At 36.9% G+C, this 25,236-nt stretch overlaps 2 protein-coding genes and 1 long non-coding RNA gene across 4 annotated transcripts; all 3 read left to right on the plus strand.

Moving 5' to 3' along the window:
• The first annotated feature begins 316 nt into the window (after window positions 1-316).
• On the plus strand, window positions 317-8,061 carry LOC142621104 (uncharacterized). Of its 2 annotated transcripts, XR_012841702.1 has the most exons (4): window positions 317-984; window positions 2,342-3,127; window positions 3,241-3,342; window positions 7,738-8,061. It is a non-coding gene; the product is annotated as an uncharacterized LOC142621104 (long non-coding RNA). The 2 variants fall into 2 exon arrangements; XR_012841701.1 differs by lacking the exon at window positions 317-984 and having other exon boundaries at window positions 1,870-3,127.
• A 1,412-nt stretch (window positions 8,062-9,473) lies between these two features.
• On the plus strand, window positions 9,474-12,516 carry LOC142619933 (V-type proton ATPase 16 kDa proteolipid subunit-like). The gene is made up of 2 exons (XM_075793322.1): window positions 9,474-9,992; window positions 12,198-12,516. The coding sequence occupies exons 1-2, from the start codon at window positions 9,619-9,621 to the stop codon at window positions 12,328-12,330; spliced, it is 507 nt and encodes a 168-aa protein (XP_075649437.1). The 5' UTR covers window positions 9,474-9,618; the 3' UTR covers window positions 12,331-12,516.
• An 8,165-nt stretch (window positions 12,517-20,681) lies between these two features.
• On the plus strand, window positions 20,682-23,168 carry LOC142620504 (uncharacterized). Its single transcript, XM_075793867.1, has 4 exons — window positions 20,682-20,814; window positions 21,357-21,447; window positions 21,785-21,992; window positions 22,074-23,168. Exons 1-4 carry the CDS (start codon window positions 20,682-20,684, stop codon window positions 23,166-23,168), a joined length of 1,527 nt encoding a protein of 508 aa, XP_075649982.1.
• Window positions 23,169-25,236: the final 2,068 nt, after the last annotated feature.

Genomic DNA, 25,236 nt, shown 5'->3' on the forward strand with positions numbered 1-25,236 from the left:
ACTCATCTCTTATTATAATTCCCATTTTATCACATCTTTGATCTTTCTCAAATCTCAATCTTCTTCTCATAGATTCCGATGAAACAATGATCTTCCTAAGCTTCAGAGGTGCACACACTCGCTATGGTTTTACAGGCCATGTATATGAGGTTCTATGTAACCCTTATGGAGAATGTTCACACGGATGGGTATATATATCTAATGACTACTCTAATTGTATGCTTATATATTTAGGAAGATGTTAACGGATGCTCTTAATAATCTATTTAAAGAATATTTTTATGGAAAAAAGTAATTAATATTTTATCAATTTTTTTTTTAATTTTTAATTTATTTTTTATTTTCCATATAAGTGTTGTCAAAACATTTTTAAAATAGATTGTTAACTTGTTAGCATGACCTATTTATTTATTTATTAGTTTTAACATTTCAATTGTTCACCACTAAATGCCAAATTTTGAAAGGATTATTATTTTGTATTGATCATATCTTCTAATAATAAGGTAGTTAGGTAAAAAGGTTAATGTTAGCAATAGAAGAATTTAAGATCAGATAATCTTACCAATTAAGAGTTTCTCCTATGTAATTTGTAGAAAGTTCAAGTATCCATACTAAAACTAATTTCCTAGCAAAAAGAGGGGGGGATGTGCTAAAGTTAATGATAATTCTCAGATATTTGACTTTAATTAACATTAAAGTCAGTCGTAGTGTACAGAACTGATCATCTTGAATTTAAGCCATCTTCATATTTATATATCTAGTGTCCAAATTATAATATGTTTCTTATGTTTTGTGATTGGCAGTGCACTGAATCTGAATTTGAATTTATCCAAAGAATTTCTGAAGAGATATCAAGTATTAAATTGAATTGCACGAAGTTATTTGTTGCTAAATATATAGTGGGAATTGATTCTCGAGTGGAGGCCATAGATATGAAGTCAAATGATGTTCGCATGGTAGGAATTCATGGCATGGGGGGAGTAGGTAAGAATACAATCACAAAAGCTGTTTATAATAGAATTGCTGATCATTTTGAAGGAAGTTGCTTTCTTGAAAATATAAAAGAAAAGTCAAGAACAAATGATGGCATAATCCAACTACAAGAAACACTTCTTTGTAAGATCTTTGGAGATAGATATTTCAAGGTAAACAGCGTACCTGAAGGAATCAATAGAATTATAGAAAGAATTTTCCGTACAAGGGTTCTTTTAATTCCTAATGATGTTGATGAATCGAGAAATAGAAAATTTGTTTGGAGAATGTGATTGGTTTACTTCAGGAAGTAGAATCATTATAACAACAAGAGACAATCAAGCACTCTTGGAAAAGATCATCCAATTTATGAAGATAAGGAATTGAATCAATGTGAAGCTCGTGAACTCTTTGAACTACTTGTCTTCCAAATAGACAAATGAACTTAAGGAAGAGTATTCAAAACTTGCAAAGCAGATTATACATTACGCCAATGGTCTTCCATTAGATGTGAATGGGAAAGTGCATTAGAAAAGCATAAACATATTCCTCATGAAAAAATCCAAGAAGAACTCAAAATAAGTTTTGATAGAAGAATATATTTTTCTTGATATTGCATGTTTCTTCAAGGGATTCTACAAGGATTATGTTGTAAATTTATTATAAATGCTTGCAATTTATGTCTGGATTACAGTACTAGAAGACGTATTGATAAGTGTCTCATAACTGTTTTAGTTTGGTCAATTATCAATGCATGACTTGCTACCCAACAAATGGGTAGGGAAATTTTTCAACAAGAATCAAAAGAGCTTGGAAATCATAGCAAAGTATATGGTGTTATGAAGATGTTCATGAAGTACTAACTAGAAAAATGGTACTTTGGTTTCACTTCCCCCCCCCCCCCCCCATTTTTAATGTTGGAGAAAAATAAGTTTATCTGTATACTATTTTAGTCTCAAATTTCAAATCTGCTATGTTGTGTGGTTTCCTTAATGGTTTGTGCAATTAAGGATCATGTAAAATTCTAGGCATAGTGTAGCACTTGGCTAAACCAATAATGGTGAACTTGCATGCTAATGCTTTTGAAAGGTTGGAAAATCTCAAATTGCTCATGGTTCGTAATGTCATCATTTGTGAAGAACTTAAATATGTCCCAATGGGCTAGGGTGGTTTGATTGGCCCGATTATTATTTTTCCTTGCCATCCACTTTTTGTCTACAGCAATTTGTCATACTCAACATGCCATGTAGTCACATTCGAGTGGAGTTGCTATTCAAACAAGTACGATTATTAATATTTTGAATTTCAATTTTGTTAAATTTTATTATAAAGTTTGTTGAAGATAAACTTTGAATTTTTCCTTCTACAGGAGTTCCAATTCGAAAATTCGAAATGTATCAATCTCGAGTCGTGTGAATTTATTACGAAAGTACTTGACTTGTGCACCCCCAAACTTAGAGGAACTGGACCTTTCTTCTTGTAAAAATTTAGTTGAGGTTCAAGAGTCCATTGGACTCCTTGATAAGATTCAAAGCCTCGAAGATTGTGAAAATTTGAATTCTTCCATGCAGCCTCAGGTTGAAATCTCTTAAATGTTTTTATCTTAAGGGCTGCTCAAGGTTTGAGTTCCCCAATATTGGACCAGAAATGAAATGTTTAGCGGTTTTAGAATTACAAAGGAGTGGTATTAGAGAGTTACCTTCATCAATCAGGTATCTTACCGGGCCTATGAGATTAAACCAATATGATTGCTAAAGCCTTAGGATTTTCCAAATCGCATTAATAAATTGCTACAGCTTGAGGTGTTACATATTTCTACTACTAAATTGAGACTGACATGCAATTCTTTTGATGACATCTCCGGGTATGGGTTTCTTAGTTTGGTAAACACTAAATCTCCCCAACTATGGAAATCTAATTGAGTTAGATTTTTTTAATGAAGCCTGATTGCTTCCTTGCATTGACGTATTTAGATCTATATGGAACCAATGTTGTTACCATCCCCGAAATCATTAGTAGATTTACTTGACTTGAGGCACTTCAAATAAACAAGTGCAAGTAGCTTCAAGAAATTCTAAGGCTTCCACAATCTATAAGAAGAGTGCATGCAATAAATTGCTTGGATCCACAATCATCAAGAAGATGGTTGAATCAGGTATCTCTCTCTCTCTCTTTCTCTCTCAAAGTTATTGAGAAAAAAAATTGTTATCTTTTGCAAATACAATATTGGATTTACTAAACTACATCTTTTGGAATTTTAATTGCAAGAAATTGAGAGAAATTTTGGGGCTTTTACCAGATGGAGTATGTGAATGTGCAAGAAGGGACATACTAATGGATCCACAATCATCAACCTTATTATCGCATCAGGTTATTCTCTCTCCCTCACTCTTTGATGACTTCAAATCTAAAATTAAGGGATCTGTATCTGAAGATGAGGACAATAGTTGTGAAATTAGACTACTAAGAAATGAGTCCAAAATGGTTCAACCATCAAAGTGTTGGAAATTTCATTTCATTTTGGGTTGGTCCAAAATTTCTAAAATTTTTTATATGCATTGCTTTAAAACCAAAGGCATGTATAGGTGGATTTGGTTGTGAGGTTTACCTTTCCATCAATGGTTGTGAAAAAATTTGCATTAATGCAATTTCTATGCATGAAAATTTTGATCATCTGTGGTTATCTTCTAGTTCTCATTGGCCATTGCAGAAAAAATTCAATGACTCAAATCCATTTGAACAAAATCAAGTTGAAGTTTTATGTAAAATTGAGGATAGGAGTAATACCTCTTCTTCTCCTCCCATAAATGTTAGTGACATCATAAAAGGATTTGTGGTCCATGTAGAGTGCATACGTTGTCCTCACAAGTCTGGTACTCCTTAATTGCCCTTTTTGAGAGCTAGTCATGGTGGTGGTCTTCCTCGGTCCCTCATAACAGTGAGCCCCCACCTTTACTACCTCCTTTTCCCCCTTCTTGACCCTCATTGATGGGTCACAGGGTTTTGAAAAATGAAGGAGTTCTGAGGCTTTCAATGGAAACAACCGGTAATGGGTTTGACTCTGGTTTGAAGGGCTTGCATAGTGATGAGTATGATTAGAGTTTGTCATCAAACGCTTATTCCTTTAGAAGCCTTGGATACAAGACTTGAATGCAGAATGATGTCAGCCTCCTTGGGTCTCTCACAACTCTTTGTTCATGGTCGGATCCTCACTTTGGATAATCTTATGCTTAGGGGTCGCCCTTTGGCTTCTTGGTGTTGTATGTGTTGTTGTGATGGGGAGTCGGTTGACCACCTTCTTCTTCATTGTCCTATTACTCAGTCCCTATGGTCTTTTATGCTTCAGGCTTTTGGTATTCATTGGGTTATGCCAGGTTCAGTGGCGGGTTTGTTATCTTGTTGGCATCAGTGGCTTGGAAAACATAATTCGGACATTTGGAATTTGGTTCCAGGGTGTTTAATGTGGATTGTGTGGTTGGAACGAAATCGTCGTTCCTTTGAGGATAATGAGAAGACGTTGGATGAGTTAAATGTTTTTTGCCAGTGTAGTCTTTTGGAGTGGTCTTGTTGTTGGAGATTTACTGATTGTTCTTCTCTCTCTGAGTTTATGTTTTCCCTTAGCTTAGTTTCTTGATTACTCCTTTTGTTTTGATGTCTGTTGTATTTTTTCTTGTTGTTCATCATCATGAACAACTTGTACTTTTCCTTATTTTCTCATTTATAATAGTTTTCTGATTACCTATCCAAAAAAAAAAAACTCTTTGCCATCTGAATTAAGGATTCCATGGGATACAACAAACGGATTTGAATTAGGTTTGGACCAATTGGTAGTTGAATAAACCATTAGCAATGGGTATGGTTTGGGTTTGTCTTCAATGGCCCGTACCTTTGTAAACAACGATTCTGACTTCAATCTGTATCCACTATCGAAGAAAATGGGAACATCTTGATTGAACTTGGAAGAAATATGCTTCCATCAGAAAACAACCTTGAAACTGTTTTCTTCTCCATTGTTTCCATTCAATTCCTTTGCATTTGATGCCAAAGTATATCTCCTCCTTTAGTTGCATTGTTTCATTTGCATCTTCAGGTGCCCTTCACTTTCTTCACTCTCTCTCTCTCTCTCTCATTTAAGAGGCTCTAATCCTAGGATTGGTTCAAACCCAATTTGGAAGGACATTAATTTTTTAACAAAAATATATTATTCAATTCTTACACCAAGTGGGGGAGGAAAATTTGAACCTTGGTTCTACTCATAAAGAAGACCAAGCAATGCGACTGAGCTAGAAGGCTTTTGGCAGTTTGGAAGGACATTAATATATTAAAAAAACAAAAATAATGAAAAGAAATTAGTCATTTGATTTGCTGCTAAGTTCGATTTCTTTTGATGGTGGTTCTCCGTTGAGGGTTAAGTTACAAGTCAATGGACAAGTAAAATATTGGCAAATAATAATTTACTTCTCTTGGCTCACTGGATGTGTTACACATAATGTCAAGTCTTTTTTCCCCCTCAAAATGGCATATGCTATTATAGACTGATGAAGGTCAACATGATGGATGATTTCAGCCTACGTTGTGTGGTCATTGTGAGATAAGTTGCTCACAATTCTTGGACTTAAATTCATGTTCTTATCCATTACTCAGTGATGGAAGTATCATTTGATTTTGGTCTAGCAGTATTAGCAGTTAGCACCAATTTTGTAAATCCATTGCATGCTAAGGTCCAAAGATACTCATTTCACATGTCTACACCTTTTTTGGCCACAAGATATATTGCTGCTCCTTTTAAAGGTGCTCATGTTTGAATAGAGTTAAATGACTCTAAGTTCACACTATTAGGACACCTATTAGAATTAGCTGTTTCAAGTTTTGATGTATGCTACTCTAGGAATATGGATACAAAATCATCATCACACTTGCCTATAGGAATTGTTATTAGACTAAACTTCAAGATGAATTTCCCATGGACTTCAATTATATTTCTTGTGCAGAAGCCCGTAATTAAAATAAAGTTCTGAAAAATGAAAGGAAAAATTGATGTGGAAATCTGAGGTGTAATTGTGAAATTTCAATGCTTTAACCTAATATTTAGTCTATAAGAGTTGTAAATTTTTGCTAATTGGTAGGAATCTCTCACATGCACACACTTAGTGAAAGGAAATTCAAACTCCAGCAGGTCCACCCTTATGCCATCCTTACTTTCAAAAGGTGGAGGTTTGAAAGGATTGGGCTTTGCCAATAGTCATAGGTTAAAGGTCCTTTGAGCACCATCCATATTAAATGCTTTCTGGTCTAAACTGTTGTTGGTAGTATAGATATTCTTGAGTTTCATAATTTGGTAAAAATGTTGGGAATGATATATGTGTTCTGGTTATTACTTATTAGTTTGTTCCCTAGACATGTAGGAGCTCATTATTATTGATGGTTCTCTCTCTGCTATAGTTGGAATTGAAGGATGATATATCTTAATTAAAAGAGTTCAAGGAAAAAAGGACGATGTTACCTTCCTGGTTGATCCATCTATGGATTTTGCACTTCAAGTATGAATTAGTGAGGTCTCTAATGTAGTGGCAACAACAATTTATTTAATTATACTTCTTTGTTATAATGCTCTAGTTGAACCTTTTTTTTTCCTTGTGCATGCTATTTAATAGCTTTTAGTCTTTTACCCTGAAATGATTTTTGTCTTTATTATTGATGGTTGGATTGGAGTAGTTCGAATAATTTAATGAGCTGAACTAGGCTGAGTTGCTGTTTGAAATCCTTTCACCAACAAGGGCTTATCGTATTACTTTGAGTAAGACTTCGGTCTCTGTAATAGTGGAATATTTTGCAGCTTGCAGAAGTATACCAAATTCTTTCCATAGACTAATGCAACTCTCATTTTGTTTCAAAATTGAATTGGATTATGCTTCATGTCTTCGGAAGTAGATTTGATTTTTTTTTTTTGTTTAAATTGAAACTTAAAAGAGGGCATTGGAGCCTATGACTTTAATTGTTTTCTGACTAGTGGCTTTTTTTTTATATAAATGTTTTGTGCTCCAGTTATAACTTACTACCTCAGTGATCGTGAATAAAATTTTGAAAAAAAAAAAATTATGCCTATTATACTGCTCAAATAAAAGATGACAATGCTGCTGCTATCTCTCCATTGTCCGATAGACTATGCCACATCTTTGAGTAATGTATCTCAAATTTTCTTAGTTTTTTCTTCCCAATCATGAACAAAATGAGATTGATAGGCACCCCTCAACCATCGTTGCCCATTATTGTCTCTAATTGAAGTAGGTCCATGTTCTTAATCACTATATTACATCGTTCTCCAATCTCCCAAGATGTAGCTCTTTTGCATAATTTCTCTCTTAGCTTTATAATTCAAATGTTCACCTTGTTTCCTTTTCAAAAAGAACCTCTAAGAAATCTTATGGTGTTTATGTTAACAATTACTTTGATTTATTAGTGCTTTGCTTCTTGTCTTTGTGTTTTAAATATCATTTCTGTGTTGGGTTTCTTGAATGTCTAGGAGCTTTGTTTATGTGTCTGTTTCTGTGATGGGGTTTCTTGCAATATGTTAGGAACCTGTGGGTAGAACTCACTCTTGAAAGCCGGCTTGCAAGGTGAGGGTGTCCAAGAGCTTATAAACACATAGTTGAGCTTATACTTAATCCATGTGGAACACTAGGATCATAACACAACATTTTACAATCTGTTTTTGTTTGGTTCTTGTGAAAGTGTAGGAAACTTAACAGGTTTTTGTTGTTGCAGGTAAATTTGCCCAATCTGATGACCTGTCCATGACTTGGCGGCCAACTCAAATGTGATTTTGCCTGATCCCTCAGTTGGCAGCAGATAGAGAAGACTGAGCCCAACGGACCCTTGATCACCCAATGCACGAGAAGACCGGGTCTGAGACAGCTTATCCCGTGGAAATCATCCTCTTAAGTCTTTACCTTGACTGTTGCTAACCCTACTCTTCTTTGAACAAGATGGAGTTATTGGAATAAATACCATGAATGATGATCTTTTTAATTTTACAACAGAATCAAAAATAGTTTTTGCCTATCATACTTGAGTCATTTTACATGTACTGCATGCAATTAATATAGATTGAATCTTTTTGTGTTAAAGAGAAATTTCAATTGCAATTACAAAATACACTTTCTTGTGCAACATAATGAATTGGAGGTCATCCCCTTCTGATCTACTTTGCCCCTGATAACTTGTTTGGAAGGGGAGAAAATAATTTAATGAATGTTTAAATAACATTCCTCTCAAACAACTGTAAAGGTCAAAGTAGTCATTTAGAAATTGGCTTGGCATTATTAGACAGATTGTCATAAAAAATAAAAAAAAACCAAAAGCATGGCCATCTCATCATTAAACTTGTTGGAAAGTTAGTAAACTGTATAAAAGCTTGGGTACAGAACAGAGAAAATTACAGGGAAGTTGAGAGTGTGATTCTGATTCAGTTGCAACTCTCTTGTGAATCCAGGGAATGCAACAAATGTGAGCTTGGTACAGTCAAAGACTGAGTGGCCACTTTGATTCATGGCAGGGGCCGGTGTATGACAGGATTTTGATTTTGATTTTTTTTCTTTCTATAAATTTCCCTTCATCAGCTACTTTCAAGGATTATGAGTTACCAGGCTTTGCTCTTTAATGTATAGCTAAAATTTGTTACACTGCTAATAAGAATAGGGTTTTTAGTAAAATGAATTTGGATTTGGAATTTAAGATAATACAATGAACCTTGACTAATATTATAATATGCTTGTGAATTTTAGATAGTTCAATTGGTAGAATTTTTTGTCAACTGATAAAAGATATGGAGTTTAAACCCCTCAAATATTAGACACTAATTATTGTCTTAGCTTAATAATAAAAAACAATTATCATTAAGCAAAAGTTATATATTAAATTATATCATGTTTTAAAAAAAAAAGGTTAGGATTTTGATATTTTACCGTCAATAAGTTTGAGGCTTGGCAAAAAGCATTTTTAATAATAATAATAATTTTTTAAATTGCTTAAATAATCAAAATAACAATTATAAGAAATTTTTTTTTCCTTTTATAAAACTCTTAAATGATCAAAGAATAGGATATAAGGTCTTTTTTATAACTAACTATAGTAGAAAAAATATTTTTTAAGGACAGTATAGCTAAATCATATAAAACCGGATATTAAAGCTCTAAGTCTAATCCACTGAAAATAACCTTAAATAGGAAAGTTAATTTTTAGTTAGAATTGAATTAGACTAATTATTATATAGATAGATAGTTAATTGCAAGGTGTTCGTATTGAAAACAGGAAAAAAACAAAATAGTCATCAGAAAAAGATAGAGAATAAAATAAATAAATAAATAAATAAAACATCTGCCAAAAGAAAAGAGGGAGTGAACAGTGTCAGTAACAGAAAAAAAGCTTTGACCCAATCACGAAGTGCCGCGTCGGATACGGATACGTGGTATAATGTTATGCTAATAAGAATCGAAAAGATCTCATCTATACTCATTTTCGTAAACAAGAAGGAGAAGCACACCCCAAGGACTATTTGGTTTGATTCCCGTGGCCGTGAGTGACTCCAAATCCAATCAATCATCACCTTCAGCGGCCACTCCCTCTCCCTGATCCAAAACCAAGAACATGTCATCTTCTGCATCCGGATTCAGCGGCGACGAAACCGCACCCTTCTTCGGGTTCCTGGGAGCGGCGGCGGCTCTGGTGTTCTCGTGCATGGGGGCGGCGTACGGGACGGCGAAGAGCGGAGTTGGGGTGGCGTCGATGGGAGTGATGCGTCCGGAGCTGGTGATGAAGTCGATAGTCCCGGTTGTTATGGCTGGGGTGTTGGGTATCTATGGCCTCATCATAGCTGTTATTATTAGTACTGGGATTAACCCGAAGGCTAAGTCTTACTATCTCTTTGATGGCTATGCTCACTTGTCTTCTGGTCTCTCTTGTGGACTCGCTGGTCTCTCTGCTGGTATGGCCATTGGGATTGTCGGTGATGCTGGTGTCAGGTACTACTTCTTCTACTACTACTACTGGTTTTCTTTTAGTGCAAAACAAAAACGTGTAGTTCATGATGATTTATAGTTGATTGAGAAAGTATGTCTACTGGAAAAGTCACAACATGGGTTTTATTTTTATTTTATATATGGGTGAATCAGGCTATATATAGCACAACTAAATTTGTTAAGTTGTGATTCGTGCATAATAAGTTGAGTGTTAGTGAGGTGTGAATTTGGGTGTGTCTGTAGGATTGCTACTGTTTTTTTTACTATTGGGGGTTGGGGCCCAGTGAAATGAATGTGTGAGGATTGAGAAGGTGTGATTTTTTTGGCAGTAGCAGGGCTCTTTAAAGTTTGATTCATAAGAATTGAGTCTCTATGAACAACTAGAAGTTTACCCTTTTTTTATTTCATTATTGCTAGGACTAAATTTTAAGCTATATTTCATTATATCTTGTTGCTAGGATTCATAAGGATTGTTATTATCTTATTGCAACTTGTGTACAACCCCACCTCTATTATCTATGTTAAATTACCGATTGTTCTAAAAGAAAATGTAAGCTATTGAGAAATAGTGAGTTTAGTCACTGAACCATAATTCTAATACTTTCTCTCACTTGTGGGCCTAAACTTCTCTTTAATAAGTGAGGGCCCGAATGGAGCAAAGACAATGATTGAACTTAGGATCTCCTGCTCTGATACCATATTAAATAACTGATTGTCCCAAAAGTTTAAACTATTAAGAAATTGTGAGTTTAATCTCTTAACCATAATTCTAACAATCTAGTCCACTAGATTTGATTTACACCTATGGTTAAGCAATGGAATGGTTTCTTGTTGGCAAGCTTGCATGGGATGAAAGTATTTTTCGACAGAAAACATTTCATAATGAAACAAATGGAGTCTTGGTTTGAAAAGTTTTATGGTGATGTCTATTGACAACATGGAAGGTAAGAGATGCCTTGCTTATCAAGGGATCTATTTCCCTTCAGGCATTGAGTGTAAGCTTTGATTTACCATAAGCAAGACATCTCTTTCTCTTCAGGTATTGGGAGTAAGCTTTGATTTACCAAAATCGGGGGCTCACATTTGTTTTTATGGGAAAATGAGAGGAGCTTGGTAACTTGCCTTCTTTTGCTCTTGCTGAAAGGACAGGTGTCACTTTCTCACTTGACTTTTAAACGTGTGCTAAGCTTTGGAATTGTGTGTATGGGAAGGGGTATGCATGCTCTGATGACCAGGGTTTGACTGTCACTGTCTTTGGATTAAATTACAGACTTATATTCTTTCTTGCCCTTCTTGGCAGCATAATTTTATGTTTTATTCTTATAAAGTAGCGATAAGAGTTGGATTGGAGTTATAAATTTATAATAGTCATTAACTTAAAAAAAAAAATATTCAAAAGGGAGAGTTACATTAATTCTTATTACTCTGCACTTCTAAAATGTGAGATATGCTCTACCTCATTTAGGAAAAATTGTTTGCCATAACTCATCTGAGTGCTGGTGGTGCAATAATCGGGAACTGTAGTATAATGTCAGTGATCTTTTAGCAGTTTTTTCCTTTTTGGTTGTATAACTAGAATTGAGCTTTTTCAAAATTGAATTGCCCCCCCCCCCCCCCCCCCACCTTTGTTTCTCTCTCTTGCATGAATTGCAAATTTAGACATGATGACTGAAGTAGGCCAAGAAGTTTTAGTTTGGAGTTCTCACATATTCTAATGGCTTGCCTAGAAGTCTCTTTTCATATAAAGAGAAATAGACTTGTTGGACACAATTTTTAGCAGACTTTAGTGGCTGTGCATCAAGCTGAAGGTTGAATTGCAATTTCAGATACTGTTTAACTGAAGTTGGTTGAGGGGTCTCAGCTTGGGGCATGCACATTTCTTTGCATTTCATGTATATGGATTTGTCAAAGTCAACACTTTTTGTGGCATAAGGTTGACTGTCATAAAGATCTTGTGGGACTTATGATTCCTTTTTCCCTATTAGACTTAGGTTTTTAGCTATTTGATTGCCTTCTTAATGGACGAAGTGTCTTTGTGTTTGAGTAGCATGTTTATTTTTTGTTTTTTAGTTGAATCATTATATTCTGATAAGATTGTGTAATATGTAATTTGTTGGTATTATATTATTATTGCGAAGTATAGAGTCAAATGGCATGTCACATGTGATGAATTTTTGCACTAAATTTGGTTTTGGGGATTATTTTCAGGGCTAATGCACAGCAGCCAAAGCTGTTCGTGGGTATGATTCTAATCCTTATCTTTGCTGAAGCACTTGCTCTCTATGGTCTCATTGTGGGGATCATCCTTTCATCCCGAGCAGGCCAATCTCGTGCAGATTAAAGGAGGCCAAGTTTCAGAAATTTTTTGCTTCTGTACTATTTGCAGATTGGCAGTTGGATGCCTTAACAACAATGTCATTGTTAAGCTTACGATAATGTTAAACTGGATCATACTTGTCCAAATTGTACACTATGAAGGCAGTTGCCATGAAAACTTTTTAAATAAGCATTTATTAGTTATAAGAAATGTTTATCCTTGTGTTTTGTCAAGAGGTTTCGCGTTTCTGATGTTAGTTGTGATAATTAGCGGGTTGATGCTTCGGAAAAAAAAGGCCGTTTTACACAGTTAATTTTGGCAAGAGAAGCTTTTTGTCTTCTGGATGCTTTAAAATGCAAGGAAAGCTAGAGGTATATTCACTGGCAGTCTGGCACTTAATTTTTTTTTGGCAATATGCCCTCCAACAATTATTTAGTCTCTCTCGCTCTCTATTCTATTTAAATATTCTCCATTATTCTTTTTGTCATTTAATAAGTTTAAAAACAACAGATTTTCACAACATTTTATACAATTGTTGATAGCCATGTTGTAATTGGTTTATAATAAAATTGATAAATTTTTTGTCTATAATATTGTTGTTTCTCATTTCTCCCTCCCACACCCTTTTCCATCTTTATTAGTCTCTTACCCTCTCACACCTCTATTGGCTCTATCTTATCTAACTTTCTTGAGGTGTGCCACCATAAAATGATGGCAGCATGGCACAAGTGAAAAGTCGCCATTGGCGATGGCGATGAATAAGCATGAGTTCCATCATTCTTGATCAGATGAATGAAGGTTTTTAAAGTCATGTCATAGAGACCTAGACAACAGGGCGAGGGCGGAGGGCATGACCGTACTCCAATTCCTCATGCTATCATTAGTAACTTGTGAAGCTCCTAACACCATGGGTGCCATTGCAATAATCGCCCCCTGGAGGATCATGGTCATGCAAAATATTGGAAGGGGTCTTTCTTCTTCTTCTTCTTCTTCTTTAATTTTTATTTTTTTTTAAAGTGATTTCTTTTATATTTATTTGGTTTACTAAAGGGTTTTGATAATAGTTGCTGAGGCATGGGATTTTTAATTTTGGAGGTGCTGGGTGCTTAGGCCAGCGTGGGGAGTGAGAAGGTTTGAGAGGGATTGGGTCAATGAATGAGGAAGAGTAATGTGTTTTGGTCAATTGGAGAGGTTTTGAGTCACGGGTCCACAAATTTGCTTTGATTTTGAGTTAAGATTGTTTAGCGAAATTTTAAGGATTTTAATCACTTCATAGGATGGAAGAGATTGATTACTTAATTCTGTTTGCTTGCTTTGATTTACTTTGTTTGCTTCTTTTAATTCTGTTTGAACATATAGAAAATCAAAATTAGAGAACGACAGTGACCTTTTTTTTTTTTTTTTTTTTTAATACAAACTTAAAAATATAAGTACAATTAAATTCAATGAAAATACATGTTTGAATTTAATTTAAAAACTTAATGTAATGTCAGATACTTTAAGTAAGTTTACCACTGCGCACCCTTGTGCGATGGTCACTCCACAAGTATAAGTGCTTGTGGGGTGTGGGGGGTAAGGGCCGAGGTTCAAGTCTCCAGAAGGGAGCTTCACACACATATACACTTAGATTAGGCTAGAGTAGAAATTCTATCTTGTATATATATATATATATATATATATATAAAGAGAGTAAGTTTTACCTATATTCTATTAAATACCTTTATCATTTTAAAATTTTTAATTAAATTTTTTTTTTAGTTATGGGAATTGCCTGTTCAATCACCAATTTGACCTTGGTTAGACTAAGGCTATGTTTAGTTAGAGAGAAAAGAAAGGAAAGGAAGGGAAGAGAAGAGAAAACTCAAAAAAGTAAAGGGGAAGATAAATGAAAAATAAAGGAAAAATAAAATATGTGTTTGGATGTAGAAAAGAGAAATGAAATGTAGTTTTTTTTTTTTTTGAAGGGAAAATGAAATGTAGTTTGCACTTTTATTTTTTTTAATTTATAGAGAATAACTCAAATAAGAATATAAATATAATTTTACCCAGATTCAAAACTTTTTAAGGATATAAGAGTAATTTAATAGATTTAAATGGAAAGTTAAAATAAAAAATTGGTGGGACGTAGAAATCTCTTCTCCCCACATTGTCCGTGACGTTGTTTGTATTTTTTGAAAATACGTGTAGATGATAAAGTATGTGAAAATACATGTAATATTATTTAAAAATTAAAAATTATTATTCAAAATCTCATACCAAATGACTCTGATATTTTTCCTCTATTCTTTACTAACCAAACAAAGAATAATGAGTCATTTCGATTCCATTTTCTCTTTATCCCTCAAACCAAACATAGCCTAAAGAACTGGAAACCACTTTTCTTTTATTATTCATGTGGTCAGGAGATACCATAAAATGGTGGAAAGCTAATTAAAAAGCAAAACGCAGATGCCATAAAAATAAGATGGTGGAAAGAACTTATTGCTGAAAACTGAAAACTGAAAATACTGTAGCAAAATAATTTTAAAATGTGTGAATAGTACCGCAGGACCCATTTTTAATGAAAAAGTTGCTGAAAAGTAAAATTTGTGGGTCCGTGAACAGTATACGAATGCACTGTTCACAGAAAATTGGGTCAACACTTGCGGCTGGAGGAAAAAAAAAAAAAAAAAAAAAACAAAACACAAAACGCGGACGCAGAAACGCCTATCCAAACTCCACCAATATTATCAAAAAGCAACCAAACTTGCGTTTTAGATGGACTTCTGATGTGTTTAGCAAAAAACAGATGGACTTCTGATGTGGAAAAGACAACCAAGCTTGCGTTTTAGAAGAAAGTTGTCTTGCTTTCTTTTTTTCTTTTTCGAGTATTAAACACTAGAACAAAAGTGACAACAGTGAAGAAAAATTTGAAATGGGATTTTACCAACAAAAAAAAAACCCTATATAATTTCAGATTATTGCAGGTTTATTGATATGAATGATTCAGCCAAAAAAAAGAAAAAAAAAAAGTTACCTCTTGATGTAAATATGATATAATGATGACTAAAACATTCTTAAAAAAAAAACCAAAATAATCCGTCTACTATAATAAAGGATTGTTTAATTGAGTTGAATTGAAATATCTGATAAGTTTTTTTGAAGGAAAATATCTGATATGGTGAGGGGTCACATCATATTAATATTGTTTTGTAGGTGTCGGTTGTACTTTTGTGTTGTGGCAAACGCTGAGTTAAAGTTTGATCCACAATTAAAAACTCAAGAAAGATTTCAGGTTTTTTTTTTTATAATAAAATACTAAGGGTATGTTTGGTAACTGTTTTTTCCCCTTATTTTCTGTTTTCAAAAATAATTTTCTATTTTGAGACTAAAAAACTTGTTTGGCAACTCAAAATGGGCAAAAAACAAAAACTGTTTTCAAAACTCAATTTGTGAAGGAAATTGAAAACATGCAAAAGGCTATTTTCAGCTTTTAATTTTTAAAAGTCAATGAAAATATGTATTTAATTTAATGAATTTATCTCATTTAATGAGATAACATTAAAGTTCAAATCCTAATAACAACATATTTTAGTATTTTTTATTTTTTTCTTCAAAAAACTATCTTTTTAATTTCAACTAACCAAACATGTTTTTGATTTCAAAAATACAAGAAAATTGTTTTTTCTTTATATTCCTAAAAACAAGTTTTCGAAAATAAAAAACAAAAACTGTTACCAAACATAACCTAAGTATTTTAACCCAAAAAAGAAGAAGAAGAAGTAGATTTTAAAGAAACTAACAGTGGTGTATATCTAAAAAGGCCTGAAAGAATTTAGGTTCAATGAAAACCTTACAGAACTTGTATAAGTGGATATTATCACAATATCTTCTTTTTCTTCTCCAAAATCCAAGGGCAAGATTAAGAATATTGTTCTAGTAACATTCTTTAATGGTCCGTTTAAATTGAGGGAAAGGGAAGGGGAGTAGAGTAGAGTAGAGTAGAGTAGATTTAGCACATAATTAGCACATAATTAGATTATTTTTAGCCAAGTTTACTTCACTCCCCCTCCTTCCCCCTTCCATCCAAACAAGCCATAAGTGTTATAGGAATATGTGTAGGTAAAAAATATATTATGGAAATACATGTATTGTTTAAACAACACAACCAAACATGCTCAATTTCCGTGATACTCTTGCACAACAGGTTATGTTATCGTATAGCTGCAATGACCTAAGCTTATTCTCTTATTTATTGCTAATTTTTTTTAGGAAAATACAAAAGAAAAAGTGTACAAGTAAAATATATATAGTGTCATCAATTTATTATTAACCATATTGTATTATTATAGTTCGGTCAAAAAATAAAAAATAAAAAGAAGACGGAGGAGGGTCACGACAATTAGGCTTATAAGGTTATAGGCCTTGTTTGGAATAGTAGTTTAATAACATGTTTTCAGTTTTTAAACAATATTATAAGTATTTTTACACACTTTTTCATCCACACGTATTTCAAAAAAATACAAACAAACTTACTAGAACAACTTTATCAAATGACCCATAATGAGAGGAACTGATACCATGTTACACATACCATGTTACACAATAGGTTTCAAGCAAATTAATGGGTTTTATTATTAAGGGGCCACAACCACTAATCTTTTGGAGAAGCGAGTGGAAAAAGAAACAGTAATTAAGGAATTCAATAACAATAAAAATAAAGAGAATATATAATTAATTAATTAATTTAGGATTAAATCTACCATTGGGCCACTTGTCATCATTGTGTAAATCTACAAGATGTGGGATCCAAATTTTATAATATTTACAACGACTAAGTTTGACAAATTTTTTTTACTAAAAAAAAAAGTTTGACAAATTTTTATTATTTCTTATTTAGGCCCGCCACTAGCATTATTTTTTAATTATTTACCATTAACAACTTGACACATTGTGAAATATTTTGTGAAATTTGTTTTACCATAAAAAAAATCCATATATAGTAACATGAACTATGTCTTTTTAAAAAAAAAAAAAAAACACACAATTGCACTGTATATGTTTTTAATATGGAAAAGATTAAAACTTCAACAAATTTTACTAGATAAAATTTACAAGCTGGTATGACAATTAATGTGATTAGCTAATCTAAAATCCCTATATATATACTAGCCTTTAAGCACGCGCTCATACCCGTGCTCAAAGGTTTTTCTATTTTCTTTGGGTAAATGTTAATAATGTGTATATATTATAATTTAGAAATATATATTTTTATTTTTCAAACAAATAAAAAGGATAAACTTTAGAGATAAGCAATAACTGTAATTTCTTTTTTGAACGTGAAGGGAAAAAAATCCTAAATTTTAGGAATTCTCTTTTTGAATTCAAAATGAAATTTGTTATTTGACATGTATGACCATTGTAAGGACACAATTTTGTTTGGAAAGCCCAAAAGGTGAAAAGGACTCAGGCTCAAAGAGCCCAAAACAATGAATTTATAGAAAGTGAGCTAGAAACTGAACTTCAAAGTGTTGGACAACAATTACAATAGGCTAAATGATACTTGCAAGCAAGAATAAGCAGTTCAATGCATAGAAAATCCTCCTCGGCAAATTCCGAGGATGGTTGTTCTTATATATTTCTCTCAATTTTGAGTATTGTACGGGCGTCTCCCTTCTTCAAGCCCATTTACTCGGAGGCCCATGGAGATAATGACACGTGTGAAAACCTTACACTGATCATGTGTAAAAACACTCACGGCATGGCATTTAATGAGGCGAGGGTGAAGGCTCGCCGCCTCCGACAGATATGTCTTTCGAGCATGTTGAACTCAGAATGCATGGCATCAACTAGGGGATGCCTCTACCGAGCATAGAACCTACTGGCAAAGCTGGTTCCAATGCCACTATCACCTTCTCCCACTCATCACCAAACATCCACTTAAGTGAAATGACATTGGACCTTCCTTCTGTTGCCTAGGGAATGTCCCTGCCGAGTATCAAGTCTAGCGGTGGAGCTAGTTCCAATGCCACTGTCACCTTCCCCCACTCCCAATTAAACATCCACTTAGGAGAGACAGTATTGGACCTCTCCTTCCACCCACCAGGAAAATGATCATGGCCATTCCACTCACTTTGGTTATAAATAGGCAAGGAAGATTCAGAAGAGGGGGTTGGCGATTCTGGAGAGCAGAGACTAAGGAGAGGAAGTGATCACCTTGGAAAGAGGGGAAGAGTGGTCCTGAGAGCATAGGGTGTTAGGATTAGTGCTCTTAAATCCTATTGTATGATGCTATGTATGTTATTATATATGACATTATGTATGACTTAATGTTGTATTTAATAAAGTTGTTTTATTATTATCTAAAATAATGGTAACATGAATATTGAGACATTATCATATAGTCCATAAGATGCATAGTATGTGATTTATGTGAAAAGTCACAGAAGATATAAATCACAAGTTCTTTGTAAATTCAGAATTGTAGTCCGTAGTCGGTGATGAAATTGAGCTTTTCATCTGCGAAGACTATAACATATCAACTAAGATGATTTGTCTTGATCATGGAAATGGAGATTTCTAGTTGGTATGTTGATATATTTTAAGAGTTAAAACATATTGAACTAGATCGGTGTGAGATTTATTATTCTCCTAACGACTGTCAAATGAATAAGAACTCACGACTTATATTTGCATGAACTCTTAATCCTAAGAGAATAATGGACTTGATCATGACGTGTGGGTTGCTTTAATATATCAGGAGTGAGGTCTAAAGAAATGATCAAAACCTCAGTATGTTGGGCAACCACATTTAGTGTTGATGGAACATATATTCTCAAGATGAAATTCATAGTCTTTTAACGGAGATACAAAATATTCCCTTGAGATAAATTTAATGGTTTTGTTATTCAGAATGTTAGGCCTAACTACTTTAGTAAATTGATGCTAGAGTATATATTTATGAAATTGGATTTCATAAATATATGATGAATAACTTAAAAGATTAAACCGGGTACTCAAGGATAAGATGTAGTAATTTACAAAGTGGCAGTCTACATTCATGACTTTAGTAAATTGATGCTAGAGTATATATTTATGAAATTGGATTTCATAAATATATGATGAATAACTTAAAAGATTAAACCGGGTACTCAAGGATAAGATGTAGTAATTTACAAAGTGACAGTCTACATTCATGACTTTGTATTACTACGAATATTTTATGAAGGGGTTGCATGTACAACAAAGTCTTGGGATATAATTTATAGATAAGGCCTAGAGTGCAACTATATTTATATAGTGGTATTAAATATAGTCAATGGTAACTTGGACTTGTCAAGAGTTGACAGAAAAGCCCAAGGCCTATTAGAGCTAGTATCTTATTGGTCCCTTTTGGTCCCACTCCAAGCCACATACTAAAGCCCAATTGGAAAGGCCCAAAAGGCCAGTCCAATTAGATAATCAGTTAGATACAAAGGGAGAAACATACAGAAATTTCTGTAGAGAATTGAATAAACACTATTGCAAAGTGGTGTAAGAAGTGTTAGACACTTTGACATTCTCCCTTTGGAACTGATTGAGAGACCACACATCTTGGGCGTTAGTGGAATTGGAGTAAAGATCAAAAGTATTTCCAAGTGCTTCCGATCTTTGTTTTGAAATTCAACACACCAAGGTACGCTCTCTTGTTCTTGAATTTTGAAACTTACATAGTGCATGTAAGACGATCGGCTGCAGACCAAAGGGAAAGCCCCGATCATCAATTATCCTCGGAATACTGGCTTCAATCCCAAACACAAGAAGGATTTGAGAATTCAAGAGCCCGGTCCAGCGATTGGGGGAGTCAATGCGGCGTTCAAGGAGCCTGTACACAAGATCATTGACAGGATAAAAAATGAGCCGTATTTTAAGCGGTCAAACAAGATGTAGGGCGACCCATCAAGGAGAAATCAGAATTTGTATTGCACCTACCACAGAGATAAATGGCACACCACCGAGTAGTGCAGAGTATTGAAAGATCATCTGGAGTAGTTGGTGAAGGCGGGACATTTGAAAGAGTTCCTAGTGGAAACAAGGAATTAGGAGACCGGGCAGGCGGGTCGACAGCGCGAAAATCCCCCCGCCCCTTTGGGAGTGATAGAGGTTATCCATGCAGTACCGAAGAGCCTACAAGCACACAGAACAAGCGGGGTATTGGCTGTGGTATCAACAGAAAGTTGCACGGGCGAACGCCCTGTGGAGAAGAAGATGAGATACACCAGACAACCCATAGCATTTGACGACGATGATATGGAAGGCACCACTCAGCCGCACCATGATGCTTTAGTAGTCATAGCCCGTGTAAGGGGTTTTATAGTAAAGAGAATAATGATAGATCAGGGAGTGGCGTAGACGTAATGTACCCGGACTTGTACAGGGAGCTCGGCCTGAAAAAGGAGGATCTGTCCAAGTATGATACGTCGTTGATGGGATTTGATGGCCATATGGTGACTCTAAAAGGGCAGATTTCACTTCTGGTCAACATGGGAGGTAAGGAGGTAATGGTGACGTTCATAGTGATTGCTTCTTTCTCGCCGTACACAGCAATACTCGGAAGGCCGTGGATCCATGACATGGGGGTTGTGCCATCTACCTTGCACGTAAAAGTCAAATTTCAAACTGAAGAAGGGATTACAGTGATAAGGGGTGATCAGTAGGCAGCCAGACATTGCTTAGTTGCCGCGGCCAATAAACAAACCGAACCAATGGAATCAACCAAGAAGGCTTCCTTGTAGCCATCAGAGCAGCCCCTAGTGGAGGGGACCAACGTTGCCGAGGACCTGGTTAAAGTAAAAATTCTGCCGGATGGAGAAGGGAGTTTCCTATTAGGGGAAAGTTTGAGTGACCGAGAAAGGGTGGAGTTACTACTTTTTCTTATTCAAAACATAGATGTATTCGCTTGGAGTCCATATGAGGTGCCCGGGGTTGACCTCGAATTTATAGTTCACAAGCTGAATGTTGATCCTTTATACCCTCCTAAGAAGTAAAGGCCAAGAAGATCTGCTAAAGAGCATGTGGAAGTTGTTAAACAGGAGGTTGGAAAGCTGAGGAAAGCGGGGGCTATAAAGGAAACGTTCTTTCCAGAATGGCTTGCAAACACGGTGGTCATGAAGAAGAAGAACGGTAAGTGGAGGGTTTGTGTTGATTTCACTGATTTGAACTGAGCATGCCCAAAGGATCCGTTTTCGATGCCAAAAATTGATCAATTAGTGGATGCTACGTGCGGACACCTGAGAATGAGCTTTCTTGATGCTTTCCAGGGTTATCACCAAATTGCCTTAGCCGCTGAGGATGAGGAGAAGACTGCGTTTATAACACTTGATGCTAACTACCACTATACTGTGATGCCATTTGGATTGAAGAACGCGGGAGCCACTTACCAATGGATGATGACGAGGATGTTTAGGGACAAGATTGGACGTACGGTTGAGGTATACATTGATGACATGGTGATATAAAGCAAGGAGGATGGGCAACACGTTGACGACCTTAAAGAGGTGTTTGAAATATTCCGACGACACCGGCTACGCCTCAATGTCGATAAGTGTGCTTTTGGAGTAGGGTCTGAAAAATTCTTGGGTTACCTAATTACCAAACGGGGGATCGAGGTTAACCCTGATCAGATTGAAGCCGTGAAACATCTCAAACCACCGAGCAATCCGAAGGAGGTTCAAAAATTAACCGGCATGTTAGATGCTCTCAATTGATTTATCTCCAAGTTTGCTGATCGGTGCCGACTATTTTATCAGCTTTTGAAGAAATGGAAGGGGTTTCAATGGGACGAGGAGTGTGATAGAGCCTTCCTGGACCGTAAAGACTATCTGGGACTGGCATTGACGTTGACAGCCCCGGAGCCAGGAGAAGACCTGTATATGTACCTCTCGGTATTCGAGCATGCAGCCAGCGCTGTACTACTGAAGGATAGTGGTGTGCTGCTGCCGGTTTACTACATAAGCAAGACATTTGTTGACGCCGAAACCAAGTATTTACCGTTGGAGAAACTGGTATTGGCGCTCGTGCATTCCACTCGAAAATTACCCCACTACTTTCAGGCTCACACCGTCCATGTTCTGACCGAGTATCCTCTCCAGTCGTTGTTAAGAAGATCTAACTTTACGGAAAGGATAGATAAGTGGGGGACTCGGCTAGGCTCATTCGACATCAGATACAGGCCGAGGAACTCTGTGAAGGGACAAGTACTTACAGACTTTATTGCTGAGTTCTCGCCAAGAAGTACGGATGTAGTTTGCCTTGTGGAGGTCAGGCCATGGAAAGTATTTGTGGATGGTGCATCCAACACTGCAGGAGCAGGGGTTGGAATTGTGGTCATCACCCCAGAAGGGCTAAAGCTAGAGCACTTGTTCAGATTAGGCTTTAGGGCTTCTAATAATGAGGCCGAGTATGAGGCTCTGCTTACTGGACTAAGAGTTGTCATGGATTTGGGAGCCAAAGAGGTGGAGGTTTACTCAAATTCTCTCATAGTAGTAAATCAGGGGCAAGGAAACTTCGAGGCCAAGGATCCCCAGATGATTGAATATCTGCGGCTGGTAAAGCAGACCGTAGGTAATTTTTCAAATGTCAAGATTGAACGGGTAGCCCGAGGACAGAATCGGCACGTCGATTCATTAGCAACGCTGGCATCATCGATAGCTGATATGGTACCTCGGTTGATCAGGGTGGAGTTAGTGGCCGAACCAAGTATTATCGTTAGGGCACCCGTTGCACAGGTCACCATAGCCGAGAAGTGCTGGATGGACCCTATCATTGATTTCCTTGCAGAAGACCGAGCCCCGGAAGATGAAAAAGAAGCGGCCAGAGTACGACGAACCGCCGCTCGGTACTAGTTATCTGCCGACCGGAAGTTATATCGAAGATCATTCGAAGGACTGTACCTGCAGTGTCTTCATCCTAATCAGGCTGGAGAACTATTGGCTGAGCTGCATGAGGGTGTGTGCGGAAGCCACATAGGGGGACGCTTATTGGCTTACCGAGCAATGACTCAAGGGTTTTGGTGGCCGCAGATGAGGAAAGATGCAACTGAGTATGCTCGGAGGTGTGAGCAGTGTCAGATACATGCACCGATGATCTACCAACCTACCGGGAACTTGAACCTAGTAAGTAGCCCGTGGCCATTCGCTCGCTGGGGGCTAGACATAGTCGGTTGCCCGGTGTTGGTGGCGGTAGACTACTTCACGAAGATCCCTGGGGGGGTCTGATCTTGAGCTGCCTCGGCTCTGGTACGGATGTTGCTCGAAACCTCCGGGTCAGCAGTTTCCACGTGAGCATCAATATCCTGCACAAGATCCCTCATACTCGGGGTATCTTCCTCTTCCTTGGCGTCTTCTCGACTCTGAACGGGCGGGGGAGGGGTTGGATAGGGGATCTGATTTGGATTCCGCAGCGAGGAGTCCTCGGTCACTCCCATCGCTTGAAGAGCAGCGAACCATCCTTCCCCGAATCCATGGCACCGAGTCTGGTGAATGATCGGTTCTACCAAGTTTTTGGCCTCCGAGAATCCTGCGTTGTACCACTTTTCCTCACAGGCTTCCAAGGATTCCTTCAAGTCAGCAGTTTGATCGACTTGGGCAAGGTTCAAGCTGCCTGCCTTCGCTAACCTGAGTTCTGTCTCGCCTATCCTCGTCTCTAGGACGGTCAGCATACTCTCGGCGGACTGCTGGGCTTTCTCGGCGTCTATTGCTTTTCTCTCCGACGCCATGGTAGCCTCCCCGCTCTCCCTGGCAGTAGCCTCAGCAATGGCCTTCAGTGCCTTCTCCCGCTCAACAGCCTCGGCCGCATCCTTCAACCTCCCGTCCATAATGCTGGTCAACTGCGCGGCCTGAAAATGAAACAGTAACAGAATGGTGAAACTGGGAAGAAATCTACCCGTCACAACGTGTGCAACAAAGGGAGCAAGAAATTACCGTGATGGTATGCCATTGTAGCCGTCTGGCAAGTGTCTCGTTGTCACCCTCCGAAAAATAGTGAACATCCTCGGGCAGCAGAAGGCCTTGCACCAAACTTTGGGCTACTTGCCCCCCTTCACCCTTATCCCACAGCCGAACACTAGTGGTGGCCGGTAAAGGCTTATCACCCAGCTGAAAGGCGTGCTGCCAGTAGACCTCAGGTTGAGAATAAGATGCCACATTAGTCTCGACCTGGGCCACTGGTGGAGCAACAACCGACGTCTCTTGGATCCTAGGCCCTCCCCTTGCATGGGGCGGGGTCTTCGGTAGAACAACACCTAGGACAGGAGTGTTCTTCTCAGCAGCTCTTTTCCTCTTTTTGGTTTCACCAATGGGAAGAGCCTGAATCACTCCTTGGGGGGATTGGGATTGAGCGGCAGGGCTGGCCCCAGGTATAAACCAAGCAAGGGTCATTTCCCTATGCTTCGCCATTTTTTCAGCGTGGCCGGATTTAACTCGCGAGGTACCTATTGGTTCAACAACTTCTTCCTCGGCTGTTGAGGTAGCGTTCTCTGGCTGTTCGATGGTTTCGTGTCTCTTTCGATTCTGGGACACACACTCAGCCGACTCGTCCCTTATAGGCGTAATGTCCTTTGCAGTGGTGTAGCGGGGTCCAAGGTCTCGAGCCTCGCCAGTAGTGAGTGTGGGGGGAAGGAATTTTTTGTGCCGGACGTCTATGTATTACATGAGCGGATTGTCTACCAAAAGCGTTTGGCTGAAATTTTGCCAAGTGTTGTACACTGGGTCAACACCGAGGATCAGATGAGATGCCCTAAGTTGCCCATCGTCATGCACAAAAATCTTCAACCTGAGAACAAAATTGAGATCTCGCGCGTGTATAACTCGAGAGTCCGGTAAAAACCTTCTCGATTCTGCAACAAGCACGAGAACATACTGATCAGTTAAAAACACAATAATAATAATAATAATAATAATAATAATAATAATA

The sequence above is a fragment of the Castanea sativa genome, chromosome 12 (assembly GCF_040712315.1).
Source record: "Castanea sativa cultivar Marrone di Chiusa Pesio chromosome 12, ASM4071231v1".
Taxonomy (NCBI): domain Eukaryota; kingdom Viridiplantae; phylum Streptophyta; class Magnoliopsida; order Fagales; family Fagaceae; genus Castanea; species Castanea sativa.